Genomic DNA, 15,321 nt, shown 5'->3' with positions numbered 1-15,321 from the left:
GAGAGAGAGAGAGAGAGAGAGAGAGAGAGAGAGAGAGAGAGAGAGAGCATGCATGAAAACAGATGAGAGGGCAAAAGACGAGAAGGGGAGAAATCTTAAGGGGAGGGAGAGAGGCCCCGCCATGGAGCTCAACCTCCAAAATCTGTTGTCTTACGACAGCAATCCTCAAATCATGTATTTGTCTCGGTGATATATCCTAGATCCGCTGTAGAGATGTTCCGATACCATGTGTACCTTCACGATACCAAGTACTGATCAGTCACCAGTGTGCTAAAAACAAAAAATAGGCCCAATTTTATTATTCTTTTCAAACAGCTGTATACTACTAACCCTGTACGGATGTGATTGCTATCTTTGTTGTAAGGACTGGCTCAGGTTTAACCCTTTTCTAAAACATGAACAAATACATTCAGAGAATGAATGCCATAAAACTTTATTTTATTATACAAGTTTGACAGATGACAAATATTGTCAAATTGCTGACATTTTGCCAGCTCTGCACCGGCCTGATCGGTACTGAGCATGTGTCACTCTGATGCGCAGGATGTAGGGACCGGGTAGTTGTTCCAGTGTAGCGTAAATGAGCTGATAAATGATATAACGTGGTATAGGACCCGATCCTGCTTTTTAAGTTATGTCGGAGGCATTTCTGATGTTGGTATCGGAACAACTCTCATGATGGGTAGGATAAACCTGATGGAAATAATATTGAAACAAAACATATGGTCGTCTTTCAAACGCTACACCCCACTTTGTAATCAAAGACATTTTACTAACTGGTTACCCTTGTATTAACTCATGTCCATGCGGATGGACTGTCCCTTTCAATCTTAAATGTGTAGTCCAACACACTGTACATAAAAACATAGTGTAATAGAGAAACTACCCCGGTAAAGTTGCATCAGTCTAAAACAGAATGTTATGCATAAAACATTTGTGCTGCACAGTAGTTGTGGCCTCTGATGTTTTTGCAGTTTGTCTCGGGGACCCTGCTGATCTCAGCACAACTGCAGTAGTCTTACTGCTCCCTCTACAGGACGGAGTGCAGACTAACCAGCAACATATCATCTATTAAACTACAGTATTAAGTGTTAAATCTTCAGAGTTAAAGAAGTAAACGATTGTTAATAAAAAACAATTATCCACTAATATTGTCTGGAACTCTGCTGAATGTCACCACAGCGATCAATAATAAGAAAGCGTTGTTTGTCATTTTCAGTTTATTCCTGAATGTATGAAAAGAGAGCGACAACAATCACCAGTGTCATTAGATAAAGTGCACTTCATAAAAGCTGTCTCGTAATCTGTGAGACTCAATGGTAGCCTACCGACACGACCAGTTACATCACATCCTGCTCAGTAATGCACATGATGATTCACAAGTCGCAGGCTTATTAATGCACCTTGTGACGAATACAGCGCACACAATAATGCAGACTCGGTAAATATATAGATATATATGTATAGATACATAGCTGTGCTAGCAATAGAATATGAACATTTTGGCTCACAGTTATATCACAAAGCATGCTTCTGTTCAATACAAAACTAAACACACAAGAACAACAAGAACACGTACATGTAAGCGCACTAATGTTGAAGTTACAATCAGAGGCTCTGGTGGCTTGGTTCCACTCAGTGGACCATTTGGCATTAATCTTTACGTCGTCAACACTGTGAGAATCTCCCAAAGTCAAATGAAGAAATTCTTTCAGGAAATACACTTCTGCGCTTTCTTGCCCAGAGTTAAGACGAGAAGATTGGCACCGCTGTCATGGCTAAATGTGAAGCTACAGCCAGTTAGCTTAGCTTAGCTTAGCACAAAGGCTTAAAGCTAGCCCGGCTCCTTAACCAGCTCCTGTGAAGTTCACTTATTAACATGTTGTATTTTGTTTGTTTAATCTTCTGCACGGTGTAACGACAATATGTGGTTGTTCGTGGGTAAGGGAGGTTACTGTGTCCGTCCCAAAAAACAGTCCACGACATTTGAGATATGAGATAAAAAATGTTAGTTCCTAGCTTTATAGCTTTTACAGGTTGTGTCATCTTTGACGGAGCCAGGCTAGCTGTTTCCCACTGTCTCCAGTCTTTGTGCTAAGCTAAGCTAACCGGCTGCTGGCGTTAGCTTCATATTTACAACACAGACATGGGGCGTTGCATCAATAGTCTTACTGCACTCTTGGCAAGGAAGTGAATTATAATTGAAGATATGATCAAAAAAAATATTTCCCAAAATGCCGCACTGTTCCTGCTGTGTTTATGACTTAATAAGAACAGGTTAAAAATAATTCGGACAATTGACATTTCTTTTCCAGGGAGTTTGTTGTTGTAACACTCATTTCGGCCACAGGAGGCTGAAGTTCACCACTACCCCATCTTCTAAATGGGACTAATAGCATTCATGTTTTCTTCCAGTTCTCCATGCAATCTAAACACAAGGCAAACATAGTGTGTGTTAGCAAGTAATGTAAATTAAAACTCACATGAAAAAAAACGCTATTAGTCTTTATTGAGAAAATGGGGCAGTGGTGCACGTCAGCCTCTTGTGGCCGTAATAAGTATTAAGAAAACCATTTTTTCCATCTGTTTCTCAGATTAAACAATTGAAGGAATTTAGAAACCACCTGTTCGGCTGTTCTTAATCATAAACACACAAAACAATTTAGATCAGACTTAGATGATCACCAGAAAAAAAAATGTCTCAGTTGTCTCTCCGGCCCTCTGTATCACCATCTTCAATTTACTATTAAAAATCAAATGATTTTGCAATATGAAATAGTGTCAGGACTTCCTATAAAGCACCAACAAGACAGCAGACACATTTTTAACTTGAGACAAAGTTCTGAGGCAGACTTGTAGACGGGTCAAAAGATTGTGCAGTTTTCTAAAAACATGTTTAGCAAAAGATATTGTAATATCATCCAATGGTACCCCTGAAATCTGAAAATCACAGTGTCCACTTAAAATCTGTGAGTGGCTGGGACTGAGACATGTGGCAGTGATCGCAGGAGTGAGGCCAAGACAAAGGGCGCAAAGGAAAGGAAAGGAGATGGAGCGAGAAGGCCGGACGAGAAAAGGCGGTGACCGTATCACAACAGTTACACCATTATGGTTTTTTAAAATGCATATTTACATTCCCTTTATACTTTGACATCGTGCTCTGGAGTAGTGAGCAGCAGGGGAACACACCAAACCATACAGAACATGAAATAAAGTAAAATATGCTTACTGATTATTTATAGTCACTTAGACCTGAACTAAGAGAGATGTAATATTCAGGATGTAAACACGCTGAGTAAAGTAGTGCACCTGGTATGATCAGCACACGGCATCACCAGTGTTACAATACTGTATGTTCGTGTCAAAGGTTTGCGTGTAGTATTTTGTACTATACATACATAGTGCCATCAGCCTTAGTCTAAGACAGAATGTCTATCCTCCCCTCTAGATCATCCCCTCACAGACCTGCGGCTCGTTAAATCAGTAGAGCGAGTGAAAGAAAGTGATGTGCCACTAAGCATACCTCTGCTCTCTCTTACGGACAGTCTTAGCTGCTTCATTAGTTCCACAACTTTCCCTCAGCAGCCAGCCGCTGGTTCAGCCGACAGAGCTGCCGAAGGAAGCCGTCGTTGGGTCCGATCTCTCGCTTGTGTCGCACCGTGGCCAGAGCGGCGTGGACGTTCATGTTCTGGCGAAGCATCAGGTAGGCTATGACCAAGGTGGGCGAGCGGCTGTAGCCTTCCCTGCAATGAACGTACACTTTACCTGGAGAGGACGAGAAGAGCGACCGAGGTCACGGCATCGTATCTGAAATATTACCGAGGAACATTAGCATTTATTTAGAAGCAAAGTTGATTCGTTTCGTGTTTCAGGTCACAAGTTCAAGTGCAACATTGACTCTCCTTTCAGCTAAGTTTTGGTTTCCACCAACTCCAGCTCTGTAGCTGCTAAATGTTCCACATTTTCACATAGCTAGCTGCTAACTAGCTGCTTCTGTTTATGCTAGGCTTTGTAGCTTTGGTAATAAAAGCAAGATGAAAACACAACTATTTATCACCTTATAAAGTGATGGCTAACGTATCTGTAGACTCTTGCCTATTTACACATCCAGCAGAATAGATTTGCATTGATTTAGCATCGTGTTTAAGGCCATTTTACAAAAGTAAGAGGCGTATTCTCTCTCTTTTAGCTCTGTTTTGGTCTCCACCAACTCCTGAGAAAAATGTCTGACTCTTTAGCTGCTAAATGCTCCACTATGTTCACCATGTTCTGTGTGCTGTCTGGTATTCTCACTGAAAATAGCAGCTCGCTGCAGCTGGAAACATGATCGATAAAAGCAGAGTTTAGGGCTGGAAAATCGAAACAATAAGCTACAACGAGCTGGGTTTGTCATGAGTGAATCCTTTCACATTACATATAGTCCTGTGATCCACTGTTTATATAAAAAATAAGGATTAGTGCAGCTTTAATAATGACCTTTAATTACAGCCTCTATCAGGACTGTAAGTATAAACACATGCATTCCTTCATGTTTTCCCAATGGGGGTATTTGACATCCATTTCATCTCGGCTCCGCTATCCTCTGACCTTTTCCATTTTTGTGCGCCAGCGCCTTCTCGATGAAGTCCGCTCCCTCTTCAAAGTACACGCTGATGTCGAAATGGTCGGTGTCGCTGGCCGGTACGCCGTGGTAGACGATGCCTGTGCCGGCGTAGAACTCAGCGTTGGTGTTGACGTGCATGAAGGAGTTCCCCTCCGCGGCGTTCAGGACGTGGGTGATGCCCTGACGCTTCAGACGCATCGCGTTCATCGCCACGAACCTGCATCCGATTGGTAAGCAAAACAAATACACACCAGCTGAGTAAGATATCAAGCGAAATCAACACTCGACACGGAACATTCACGGAAATTCATTCCAAGTGATGGCGCTGATAGCGTCATCACTTGCAACCGCTATCAGCCCCGTCTTAAAATCCAATTCACAAAAGATACCGCGCAATTTATATCGAAGCGCAAACACGCCCATAAAGTTTTGCATCAGATTGCAATTGTTCATGTGGCAAAGTATACATTTTGCCTTTGAGGCAAGAACATAGTAAGCAGAACAATGGCAGAGAGAAAAATAAATATGATCTCAAAGTTACCACCAACTCTCTGAAGACGCTGATCATTTCACTGTAACTGCGTGTGGCTACTAGTGCTTGCACTGATTTTGCAATTAGGCTCATCGGGAAAGAAAAGTACCAAATATGCATATTACAACATTTAAATATGCAAAATAGCACGAGAGCTTTGCAGCACAGTTAGTGACCGTGCATTGCACCCTTTGCAGGTGCTTTGAGAGTGAGGTTTTTTTCTCTTAATTGTGCAGGTTTAGGCAAAATCCCTTTTTTGAATCCGCCCCTCAGCCCCTCGGATTCTGGAAATTTGGGTCATGAACTGATGTGTGAAATCGGTGCAGAGCTCTTTTAATGAAGCTGTGAACAAGCTTCAAAGTATTTTAATCCCAATGTCTTTCTTCACATAAATCATTATGTCTTGTGAGAACTAAATGTAAATACAAATGTACTTAATAACTACTACACGTAATGAAACTGAATAATAATCCTCCCTACACAGACAGCTGTTTCCTTCTGAACGTTCCGTGTTTACTTGCCTGCAGCTGTGCTCATGAGGCGATGAGGCGTGGTGGAAACAAACCACCTTAGTCACGCAGTTTACCTGTGGGTAAGGAGCGCTTGATTTGATCCACCAGAGCAGACACAAATCAAATGAAATCATTTGAAGAAGCAGAGGTCGTGATTGTGACTGTTACACATCTTCAGCTGCGTAGTGTAAACTGTGTCACAGTGAGCTACATTTAGAAACAAATCTCTGTGAGTTCATTTTTGGGGCTCCTTGGAATTAAATCTTTCATTTTTTGTTCATCCTTCTTCCCTTTCATCCCGTTCATACAAATGCTCTCCACTCTTGCAGGAGAGATGTGCTGCTTCTCACTGTGAACCTCTGGGATTGCTGTGCCACTTGGCAGCTCCTTCCTTTTAGATGTAGAGAGCTAAAAATTGAGCCTCCGCACGCTACTGAATCCAACGTCACGACTCGGCAACAGCAAAAAAACAACAAAAAATAAAATAGTCTTGTCAGGCTTCCAGGCTGCACAGTGGAGCCCAATACATCAAAAAGTAGCGGCTGTGAGAGAATAGCGCGCGGGTGCATCATGCTCTCTCTCCGCGAGGCCTTACAGAGCTGTTAATATATTTGTGAGGACACTTGCTCCAATATGACAGACACAAGTGTTTCTGCTCCGTCCATTAAGACTCCGTTAGGAAGGCAGGCGGAACAAAGGAGGCACCAGAGAGGTGTTTCTCTCCTGCTAATACACTGCCATGATTCACTGTGATGCTGTTTCTCTTTTAAAGCTTTTAGATCTGAAAACATTCATTTGCTTGTAGGCCTGAAACATACAGTGCTGTTATTCCAAGCTCGACATACTGGACATGTTGAAGAGCTGCGATCGGCTTAAACATGGAGTCAGTGATTCTGGAGAAAGATTGTTGATATGTGAACAAAACACCCAAATAAATACCCCCCCCCCTCCATATTTATTTTATTTACCGTCCCTCTCACATGGCTAAATTTAGGCGGTGCAGGCAAAGTGGCAGCACTGAGGCCCCTGGGGTTGAGGCCCTCAGAGAGAGAGAGAGAGACTAGGCCCTCCAATGATGCACTGTATTGGGCGGAGAACAGGCCCTTGCTAGTGATTGTTCAAAAACAACCTCAAGTTACAATGAAATTGTGCCTTTTTGCTAAATAAACCCTTGAAAAAGCAAATCCATCTCCATCATGGTTTCATTTTATTTTGCAAAATAGTCAATAGTGATCTATAAAACATGCTTATTCTACAGAAACTATAGAAACTATAAAAAAAATGATAAAAAAACTATACAATGAAAAGAATAATCTCCTATTTTCTTTGTAATGTCTGTCGTATATGCAATGATGACTGCTGGGTAATATGTATCTTAATGTTGTCCACTGTCAATATTCTGTTATGTGATGAGACGATACCGTGCATATGTCAGTAAGTCGTAGTTCATATATGAAACTGCTCACAACAAGGTTTGTGGATTATCTTGAGTAATCTTCCAAAATAAACCTAAACGGAACCCTCTTGTAACCCAGTCTTGATTTCTAGAAAGAGACATTGCATTTTTTTTTTTTTTGGGGCACTTTGAGCACAACAAACCAAGTGCCATCTTGTCTGTTACATCGGAGAGAAAGCAGATATCCAGCAACTCTATAGGAAACTTACACCAACACACTCTAGACTGATACACATCACTGCAGGTAAGAGGAGAAATATGTAGTTTAAATTTGGGGGGAGAACTGTCCCTTTAACTTCAGCAGAGACACAAAGAAGTCAGACATGCCAATTGCAGAGATTGAATAGCAGAGCACTCAAATCAACAGGGCACTAACAGGTAGAGCACACCAGCTATTTCCGGATCCTCCTCCACCGCTGCCAGGTCTGCCTTCGTCTGTCTCCGCTCTGTTTTACCTCCATCTCTTTCTGTCTGACACGCGCTGCCTCCATGATCTGATGTCAGACAGTCAGTCTCGAACAAGGGAAATAAATATTAAATACCCTAATACATATTCACATGGAAACTCCCCGTGAAAAGCAGACAGTAATTATGATACAGCAGTGAGTTCCTGAAGACCAGACTGAGAATCATGGCATTAATTATACATCACCTCTAGATGGTTCTAACACATGTCGGCTCTTATGGTATTCTTGGGAACTATATATATATATATATATATATATATATATATATATGAAGCAAAATGGTTTATATAGCAAAAGGCACCATTTTTATATTCATTTTTATAGTTATATATTTATATATATGTGTGTATATGTATATATAAATAAATAATGATTTCAATGGTGATACTGAAGGTTAATCTATTTTGTCATCTATTGTGTTATAATATATTCATAACCATAATTTTGATGCAGTTGTATAATATCGTATCACTGCATTAATAGACTGTAGCAGGATAATTAGTGATTCTTAATTAAATAGGTAACAATTGTTTCGATTGTGGTCAATGGAAAAAGCGTCTGTGGGGATTGTTCGTGCTGCGTGACCGGAATTATCGAGCGACATGGGCTAATCACATGTGTGGCGCAATGAAAACAACGACTCACGCGTTGCCCACGTAGATCCGCGGGTAGACCTCGTGGAAGTGTTTGGTCGGCCAGCTGTACAAGCCGCTGTCGTCCGTCAGCAAATCATTGAGCTGCTGGAGAGTCACCTCGAAGCTCGGCATGTTGTCGAGCCGCTCCGGACACGCGCTCATCACCGGCTGGTTGTGTTTGTTCTTCATGGCCGAAGTCTGGGACGTGGTGAACGTGGCAGACAGGTGTCGGTTTACCGGTCCGACGGCTGCTCTGCTCTCCGTGCGCCTCCAGCGCGTCTCAACGATCAGAGCGACTCAATGTGGGGAAAGCCAGACCCCGATGCAGGGCCGGTCCGGGCTTTTAGGGGGGCCTAGCTCAGTGGTTCCCATTAAAGGGGTCCCGAGACAATTAAATAAATAAGAAAGAAAAATATATACTTTCAGACATTAGTGATAAGTTTGGTTTAATAACAGTATTGCATTTGAAATGTCCCTCTTCATTAACATCTTAGTTTTACATGTACTGCATATATTCTCAATATCATCCGACTTCATAGGCTATTTTTTAAACTTTCTCTTTTAACTCGCTCCCCTTAAAACACCGGCACAAAGTATGTTGTCATGGCAACACATCACCCGTTGACTTGAAGTTGTGTAAGATTCAGGCGTATAGGTCGTTGGTCTCTCATGATTGTTTTTTTGCATTTATTTTCGGAGTTTGCGTGTTTTTAACTTTGCATCGTTTCTGCATTTGCTACGTGTTTTCTGTCAATGTATTTAGTTCTGCTTTCTGCAGCAGGTTTTTGTTTTCATTTGCAACACGTTTCCGTTGTAAATGTGTTTGATTTATTTCTGAAGCTGCAGCACGTTTCTCCGAACGGAAATGTTTTGGGCCGCTGTGGCCCGTTTGCCCTTGTCTGCCAGTCAAGGAAGTCAATGGAAAGACGCCAGTGGACACAAATTCACCTGGGGCGGTGTGATATGACACAAAGACATATCCGTGGGAATGTAAAAATGCTGCAGTTTGAGTAAAATAACTTGCACATATCCTGGAGCTTTATGAATCTGCTTCATAAATGTACAGAGATGAGAGGAAACAGGAGAGAGACTGGAGGGAAATAACAAAAAGAACCAGAGTTTCTGGTGAGTCTGAGATCTGTGTGTTCGTTGCTATCTAGCTGCTAACGTATGTAGCCTACAGTCGGTACATTGGCTGTTTGAGGCGGATAAACACTAACAGCCCCGTGGTAACATTTTTGCGTTCTGCAATGACTCTTTAAGTACTCCAGCTAAGTCTCCTTCAACATATCTTGATCTCATTTGACAATATTGCTGCGTTATCCTGCCGAGAGTCATTCAGCTGCGACACAGCCAGCCACTGTTCCATTGGTCAAACTGTGTATGCTACTGAGCATATTGAAAAGTCCCATTTGTATATGTTTCAAATGCAGATAATGTGAATGTCGCCATGCCACGAAAAGTTACAAAAAATGTTTTAAAAAACTGAAAAATGGAATTGAACAAATGTTCTTCTGTCACCATTGGACTGTCTTCAAAGCACCCACTTTGACATTTGTATCAATTTATCAATCAAGCAAATATCAGATTATGGTGGGATTGGTTATCATGCTCTCCCACCTCTACACAGATATAATCCACCTGTAATGTATTATTCTTTTTTTTTAAAACTATTTAACTACATGTGTGCTTTAACACATGATCAATGTTTAATGTGGTACTCCATTGATTCAACATTGCATTTCCACAGAGTGGGCTCACAAGACACAGACAAAGAATTTAACTGTGCAAGAGATGATTTTTATTGATGAACAGAAATATTGAAATTGATAAGGGTTTCACCCTCAAGAAAGATTAAATCTAAAGTGCAAATGGTGCAGTAGGGCGCAAGTTAGGGAGAGAAGGCCTTTCTCCATCGAAGCCTCCCAGTGTGAAGAAAGACTTGGAGAGTTGGCTGGTGGAGGGATCTCTCATGTCGCACCCTTCTTGCCACCACATACAAGTAACAAGCTTTTAGAAGGAAGGCAAGACTGGAGGAGTAACAGGAGAGATGGCACACCGGTTTACCACTGTATGGGAGCACGATATGGTCAGCTCCTAATGCCAGACCAGCTGGAACCACCCGGGGAAGTTCGTGAGCCGTGCTTTGTCCTCGTTAGCAAAACAGTGTGAGCCTTTAAGTTCACTGCGCGGCTCCCCTGCCTAGTTATTAACCACCTTTAACAATATACTAGAAGCTGTTTCGGGAGAACAGCTTTTTGTCAAATTTACAAGGGAAAAAGTTTCTCAAGAGCTAAAACGTCACAATATCACAACATTCTACTCATTCCAATTGGACTGATGCATCGTGATGACTAAAGGTGTTCAAATGAAATAAGATTTCCTGCGTGTGCCGTGTAACTCCTCCTCATCTTCACCTTCTGGAAGCTCAGAATGACAACTACTTATTAATTAGGATACTAGCTCAGATAGCAGATTCACAGCACGCGCTAAGCTACGGTTGGTAGGCAATTCGAGCTTTGAGAGACATCACGCCGGCTGCCTCCCTTTCTAGCACATCTCCGGTAGCATTTTTGCTGCCCGGCAGCGCAATATTTTCAGGAAGCTGTCAATCTTGTGGGAGTCGCGGCGGAAGCAGGACAACAGGAAATTGAAGTTGATCAATTGGGAAATCCTGTCCTGGCCGATTTCGTTGCCTCCCATGTAGGGCAGCGAGGAGATGGTCTGAGCTCCTGGACCCATCTGGGAGAGAAGGGAGGCAGGGAAAGGGAGTTGGAGGGATTGGGATGTGGGGGAAAAACATAAATAATGAAATATTGGCATTGTATGTTTTTCCGCAAAGCACAGGTACGTAAGATCTAAATAAGTTTAATATCACCATTTCTACATCAGTTTACATCAGCGTAATAGTGTTATAACTGCTTATACCACTCTTGCTGCATGCCTTCTCAATTACGTTTAGGTTTGGGTGACAAAGCTACTTGGTTAGTAAAAGATGGTGGTTTGGGTTCAAATAACTGTTTGGTTTCACATGGGGCACGAACTCCAGTCTACCGGGTGGAATTCACATTTGACCCACCGACCTCCTCTGGAGTTGCACAGACTTTAATTAAAAGTATTTATTTATGGCTTAAAACACATTTTCTATTAACATTATAAAAAGCCACTTTTCGACTGCAGAACTTCCCCAGGGCCTCGGAACCTTTTGTAATGGGCTGAAGGAACCCTTTTGGTCCTTGAAAAGCACTCCCTGGACCAAAATTACCAGGAACCTCAAACACGGCTAGTGAATACAAGAGGAAAACGGTATGAGTGTCTTCCCACACTTGCACACCTTGCCAGATAGGACGTTCAGGCCGTCTCCCAGACTCTTAGAGTGCTCCTGCAGCTCCTGGATCTTGTTGAATATGGCGCCTTGGGCCGGGTGAGGCAGGGTGTTGGCAGAGGTGGACAGAACCACCAGCGGGTCCTCCCAGGCTTGGAGCAAGGAGCGAGCCAGTGACAACAGGTCCGATTCCTGGAAAAGAAGCCAAACAGATGATAGTAAGATGATACAACATGCTGAAGGGTAACTGGGGAGATGTGACAGTCGGAAACATTGCATGCATGTACAGTAACTCACTGATACTTGAAGAGCTTGCTCCTTGTCATTGGGTGTCTGCAGAGAGGAGGTGTGGCACATTGAGGGGCGGGGCATGATCACCCGGCCCGTAGAAGGGAAATGAGAGTCCTGGGGGGAGGGGGGTTAGCGGATGGTTATTATATTGTCTCATGTTGTATTTCATTCTCACTGTGCTGGATTCGTGACCCAACTAGACTTGCATGCGAGTATAATGGGTATAACACAATTCCGCCCCAAAGGCAATCAGGAAGCCAGGAGCTGGTTTGACATGTATGTTTGGTAAAGCCCGGATACTGACCAGGTCCTGGGTGAGAGTCGTGCTGAGGGAGTGCAGTTTGTCGGAGCCCTGAGAGGCTCGGTCGAGCAGGTCGCTGATGGGGATGGCACTGCACGCTGCCACCATGTACAACACTACGGAACACAGAAAAAGGGACAGAGACAAAACAGTATTTCAACTTCTCAAAGTCAACCCTGTTTGAAATGTAAAGCAAAAATATTGCATTCACTCTCTCAATGGGCTTTTACAGATCCACACCAGCCACAGCCCACACTGTGAGAACTGAAACACTCCAATGAGCTGAAAGTGTTACTTCTCTTACATGGTACATTTTATTAATATGATACCATATGACAGCAAAATAGGTTAGCTTATCCTAACCGGCAGCTGTAACAGATGGGCATGATATTTCAGTATCTTCTACACATGTTTATTTCTGAAGGATTTAGTGAGTGACTCATGAATGAATGAATTTTTGTTGGATAAAACAGCAGAATTAAGAAGTCTTTTCGTGGTATATGATTGCCCGACCAATACTAGATTTTTGAGATTGATACAGAAACCAAACTTTTAAAATCCAATATTGTAGCACCTCTGTATAGCTGACGGGTTACAGCGCATGCCACGTAGTCGCAATGTCCCCGGTTCGATTCCAGCCGCCTTTGTTGCATGTCACAACACTTTCTCTTTCCTCTCTACGCTTTCATCTGTCCAATAAAGGCGGAAAACGCCGATATTGATTTCTGTTTTATACAAATGCATAATACCAACAAATATTTGAGATAAGCGTCACTTAAATCTGGTTATTGAAAATCTTAGTCGATATACGTGATTGATATCTGTACTAAATAGGACATGTTACAGTGTGAAAATAAACAATTTATACTGCAGTTTCTTGTTGTTTATCATATAAATATACTGCCCGTGATGAGCTAAGGGCCCGGCTGATTCATCATCTAAACGCAATGTTTAAAATCTCTGTTTTCAGCAAAAGAACATATCAATTTTGATTCAATATTTTTGGCTGAGAAAACATGAGGTGTGCAGATTTTTTGCACGCCCTGCTTTTCATTATATTAAAATCTATTAACATGGTAAAAATAGATGCATCTCTTATTCATTTTGGTGTATAGATCCCAGACAAAGAATGGCAATAACTTCATAAATAGACAAAGTAGACAAGCTGAGCTCATCTCACCTATCGTGAAGAGTTTGCTTCCATTGGTTCCTCTGCTGTGAGCCATCTCTCTTCTTCTGCTTCCTGTCCGTTAGTCTTTGCGTCTTTCTCTTGCTCCACTTGGCCTCCATTTTATAGTCCCTTGGCTTTCGGCGGTTTGGTTATGCAGCACCGCGTGCTGATTGTTTGGGAACTTGTTCGTAATGAGAAACATGGTCAAGGAGATTTGAATGGATGCAACAGGAGTGTGTGTATGGGTGTGTGTGTGTGTGTTGTGGGCGACGTGGAAAAAGTTGCTCCCCAATCTTAATTAGATGGATGAATAAAAACAGTGACGCTCACACGATGTTTGGTAATGACGCTGCGTCCTAATTCATTTTGGCATCATTGGATGGTCAAAGTGCTGACGACCATGTGGGTCCATAACTGAGCTGAACTTTCCATAGTTACAGTGTGGGCCACTTTCCTCATCTGCTACCTGTGTTCTCAAACCTGTAAAAACAAAAAGAGATCCTTGTTCTAAATCCACTTAGAATAGAGACAGGTTCTCCCCCAAGACCTGCTGGTATAGAAAAGTATAGTGACAGACCAGCTTCAGCAGTACTTGCCCTTAATTTAAATATATTTCTGTTATATTTCATTGCTGTTTAATTTTGCCATATTGGCTTTTTTATCTCCTAAAATTCTGTGAAGTATTTGAGAGTGTAATCTTGTAGATAATAAACCTGCATATAAGGGCTGTATGTGTATCGAAGTCTAACTGATTACATAACAGACCTCAACCTCTTTTTTGTGGGCGTAACTATTCTACTAAAATAAATATAAATAACTGTACTGGTATTGTTATTGTACTGTGTGTATAGTGTTGGGATCCCACAGACCTCACTGCTGTATGGGTAAAAAAAAAATATCATTATGATTTTAATGTTTTTCCCTTTTAATGTGTTTTTTCTCTGGAGATAATATAATAATAATATTTAAATAAGTCATAGAATTATCTTCTTTTTTTTTGTGTGTCCACAATCAGGACAATATTTACTGCGCCTTGCCTGCAGACATCAGTTCTGGTTTAACAAACAATTTGCAATCATGCAGGGCAGATGACTCAACGGGGACGCCTGGTGGACAGATGTGGAACGACACTGCCAGACAGACCAAACATGGGAAAACAGAGGGACAGGAAGGGGAGAGAATGGAGACAGAAGAAACAACTTAAGTAATACAACTTTGAGGTCAATATCTCCGTCTTATTAGCAGGAAAAACACTTTTTTTGACTAAAGTGATTGGCTGATAGCGTGACATACTGACAGAGACAGAGAGGCTATAGGAGCTGGTCTGAATATCAAGTGTTAAATGTGTTATTAGTCTCAGGCTGTGAACAGAGCAGTTCATGGTGAATGAGAGTCAAAACAGAAAGACCAGAACATAAAGCATTAACGTACATCAAACAAGGACACATTTCACGTTGTATAAGTCATGTGGACGGTGCACGATGAACTATAAAGATTCCTTTTGTTTGCCAAACAGTCATTTACAGACAAAGAAGTAGGTTTAGTATGTGATGGTGCTATGCTCATATGTGAGTTCTCTGGTTAATAAATGTATTATGTGGGTTTGAAAAAGTAGCTTTATGTTGCTGTTGTTATTTAGCCTTTCTAACTTCTTCTTGTTCTTCTTGTTCTCCTTGTTCTTCTTCTTCCGTCTTCATGGCCCTCCCTTGTCCAGAGGCCTTCCGTGCTCTATGATCCATTGTATTACTTACGTTTTGGGTCAGTTGGACATCTCCGAGGGCAAACTGGCCCAAAACGTAAGTAATGCAATTTCCTTTTTGAACATCTTATTAACTTCAGTGACACAAATCCAAAAAGGATCATTTGGAATTTTGGAGCTGCAGGGCTGCATAAAAAGTCCCAGATACACATAGAACATATGAAAATCCTTTGTATTTAACCATATTGTACAACCTATACATTATTTTGTGTAACATACCTCTGTCATGTTTATAAGCACTTTTATAAGAGAAGTCATGAAGTATCAAT

General features: G+C 41.7%; 2 protein-coding genes across 2 annotated transcripts; both read right to left on the bottom strand.

The window, feature by feature from the left end:
• Window positions 1-1,614: 1,614 nt before the first annotated feature.
• On the bottom strand, window positions 1,615-8,524 carry LOC116396383 (dual specificity protein phosphatase 3-like). The gene is made up of 3 exons (XM_031870967.1): window positions 8,216-8,524; window positions 4,588-4,820; window positions 1,615-3,765 (listed from the first exon to the last, which is right to left on the bottom strand). Exons 1-3 carry the CDS (start codon window positions 8,392-8,394, stop codon window positions 3,560-3,562), a joined length of 618 nt encoding a protein of 205 aa, XP_031726827.1. The 5' UTR covers window positions 8,395-8,524; the 3' UTR covers window positions 1,615-3,559.
• A 1,459-nt stretch (window positions 8,525-9,983) lies between these two features.
• prl (prolactin) lies at window positions 9,984-13,387 on the bottom strand. The gene is made up of 5 exons (XM_031870966.1): window positions 13,303-13,387; window positions 12,126-12,238; window positions 11,828-11,935; window positions 11,540-11,722; window positions 9,984-10,947 (listed from the first exon to the last, which is right to left on the bottom strand). Exons 1-5 carry the CDS (start codon window positions 13,346-13,348, stop codon window positions 10,756-10,758), a joined length of 642 nt encoding a protein of 213 aa, XP_031726826.1. The 5' UTR covers window positions 13,349-13,387; the 3' UTR covers window positions 9,984-10,755.
• Between the last annotated feature and the right edge of the window lie 1,934 nt (window positions 13,388-15,321).

Source organism: Anarrhichthys ocellatus, unplaced genomic scaffold, assembly GCF_004355925.1.
Source record: "Anarrhichthys ocellatus isolate YVR2014 unplaced genomic scaffold, GSC_Weel_1.0 scaffold55, whole genome shotgun sequence".
NCBI classification, from domain to species: domain Eukaryota; kingdom Metazoa; phylum Chordata; class Actinopteri; order Perciformes; family Anarhichadidae; genus Anarrhichthys; species Anarrhichthys ocellatus.
This window is presented reverse-complemented; position numbering and strand designations above follow the sequence as displayed.

Coding starts and splice junctions, on each gene's coding strand:
- LOC116396383 (XM_031870967.1), bottom strand. CDS start 8,394: ATGAAGAACAAACACAACCAGCCGGTGATGAGCGCGTGTCCGGAGCGG. Junction 4,821..8,215: donor CGGATCTACGTGGGCAACGC/GTGAGTCGTTGT, acceptor AATCGGATGCAG/GTTCGTGGCGATGAACGCGA. Junction 3,766..4,587: donor GGCGCACAAAAATGGAAAAG/GTCAGAGGATAG, acceptor CGTCCTCTCCAG/GTAAAGTGTACGTTCATTGC.
- prl (XM_031870966.1), bottom strand. CDS start 13,348: ATGGCTCACAGCAGAGGAACCAATGGAAGCAAACTCTTCACGATAG. Junction 11,723..11,827: donor AGCAAGCTCTTCAAGTATCA/GTGAGTTACTGT, acceptor CTTCTTTTCCAG/GAATCGGACCTGTTGTCACT. Junction 10,948..11,539: donor TGAACGTCCTATCTGGCAAG/GTGTGCAAGTGT, acceptor CTTCTCTCCCAG/ATGGGTCCAGGAGCTCAGAC.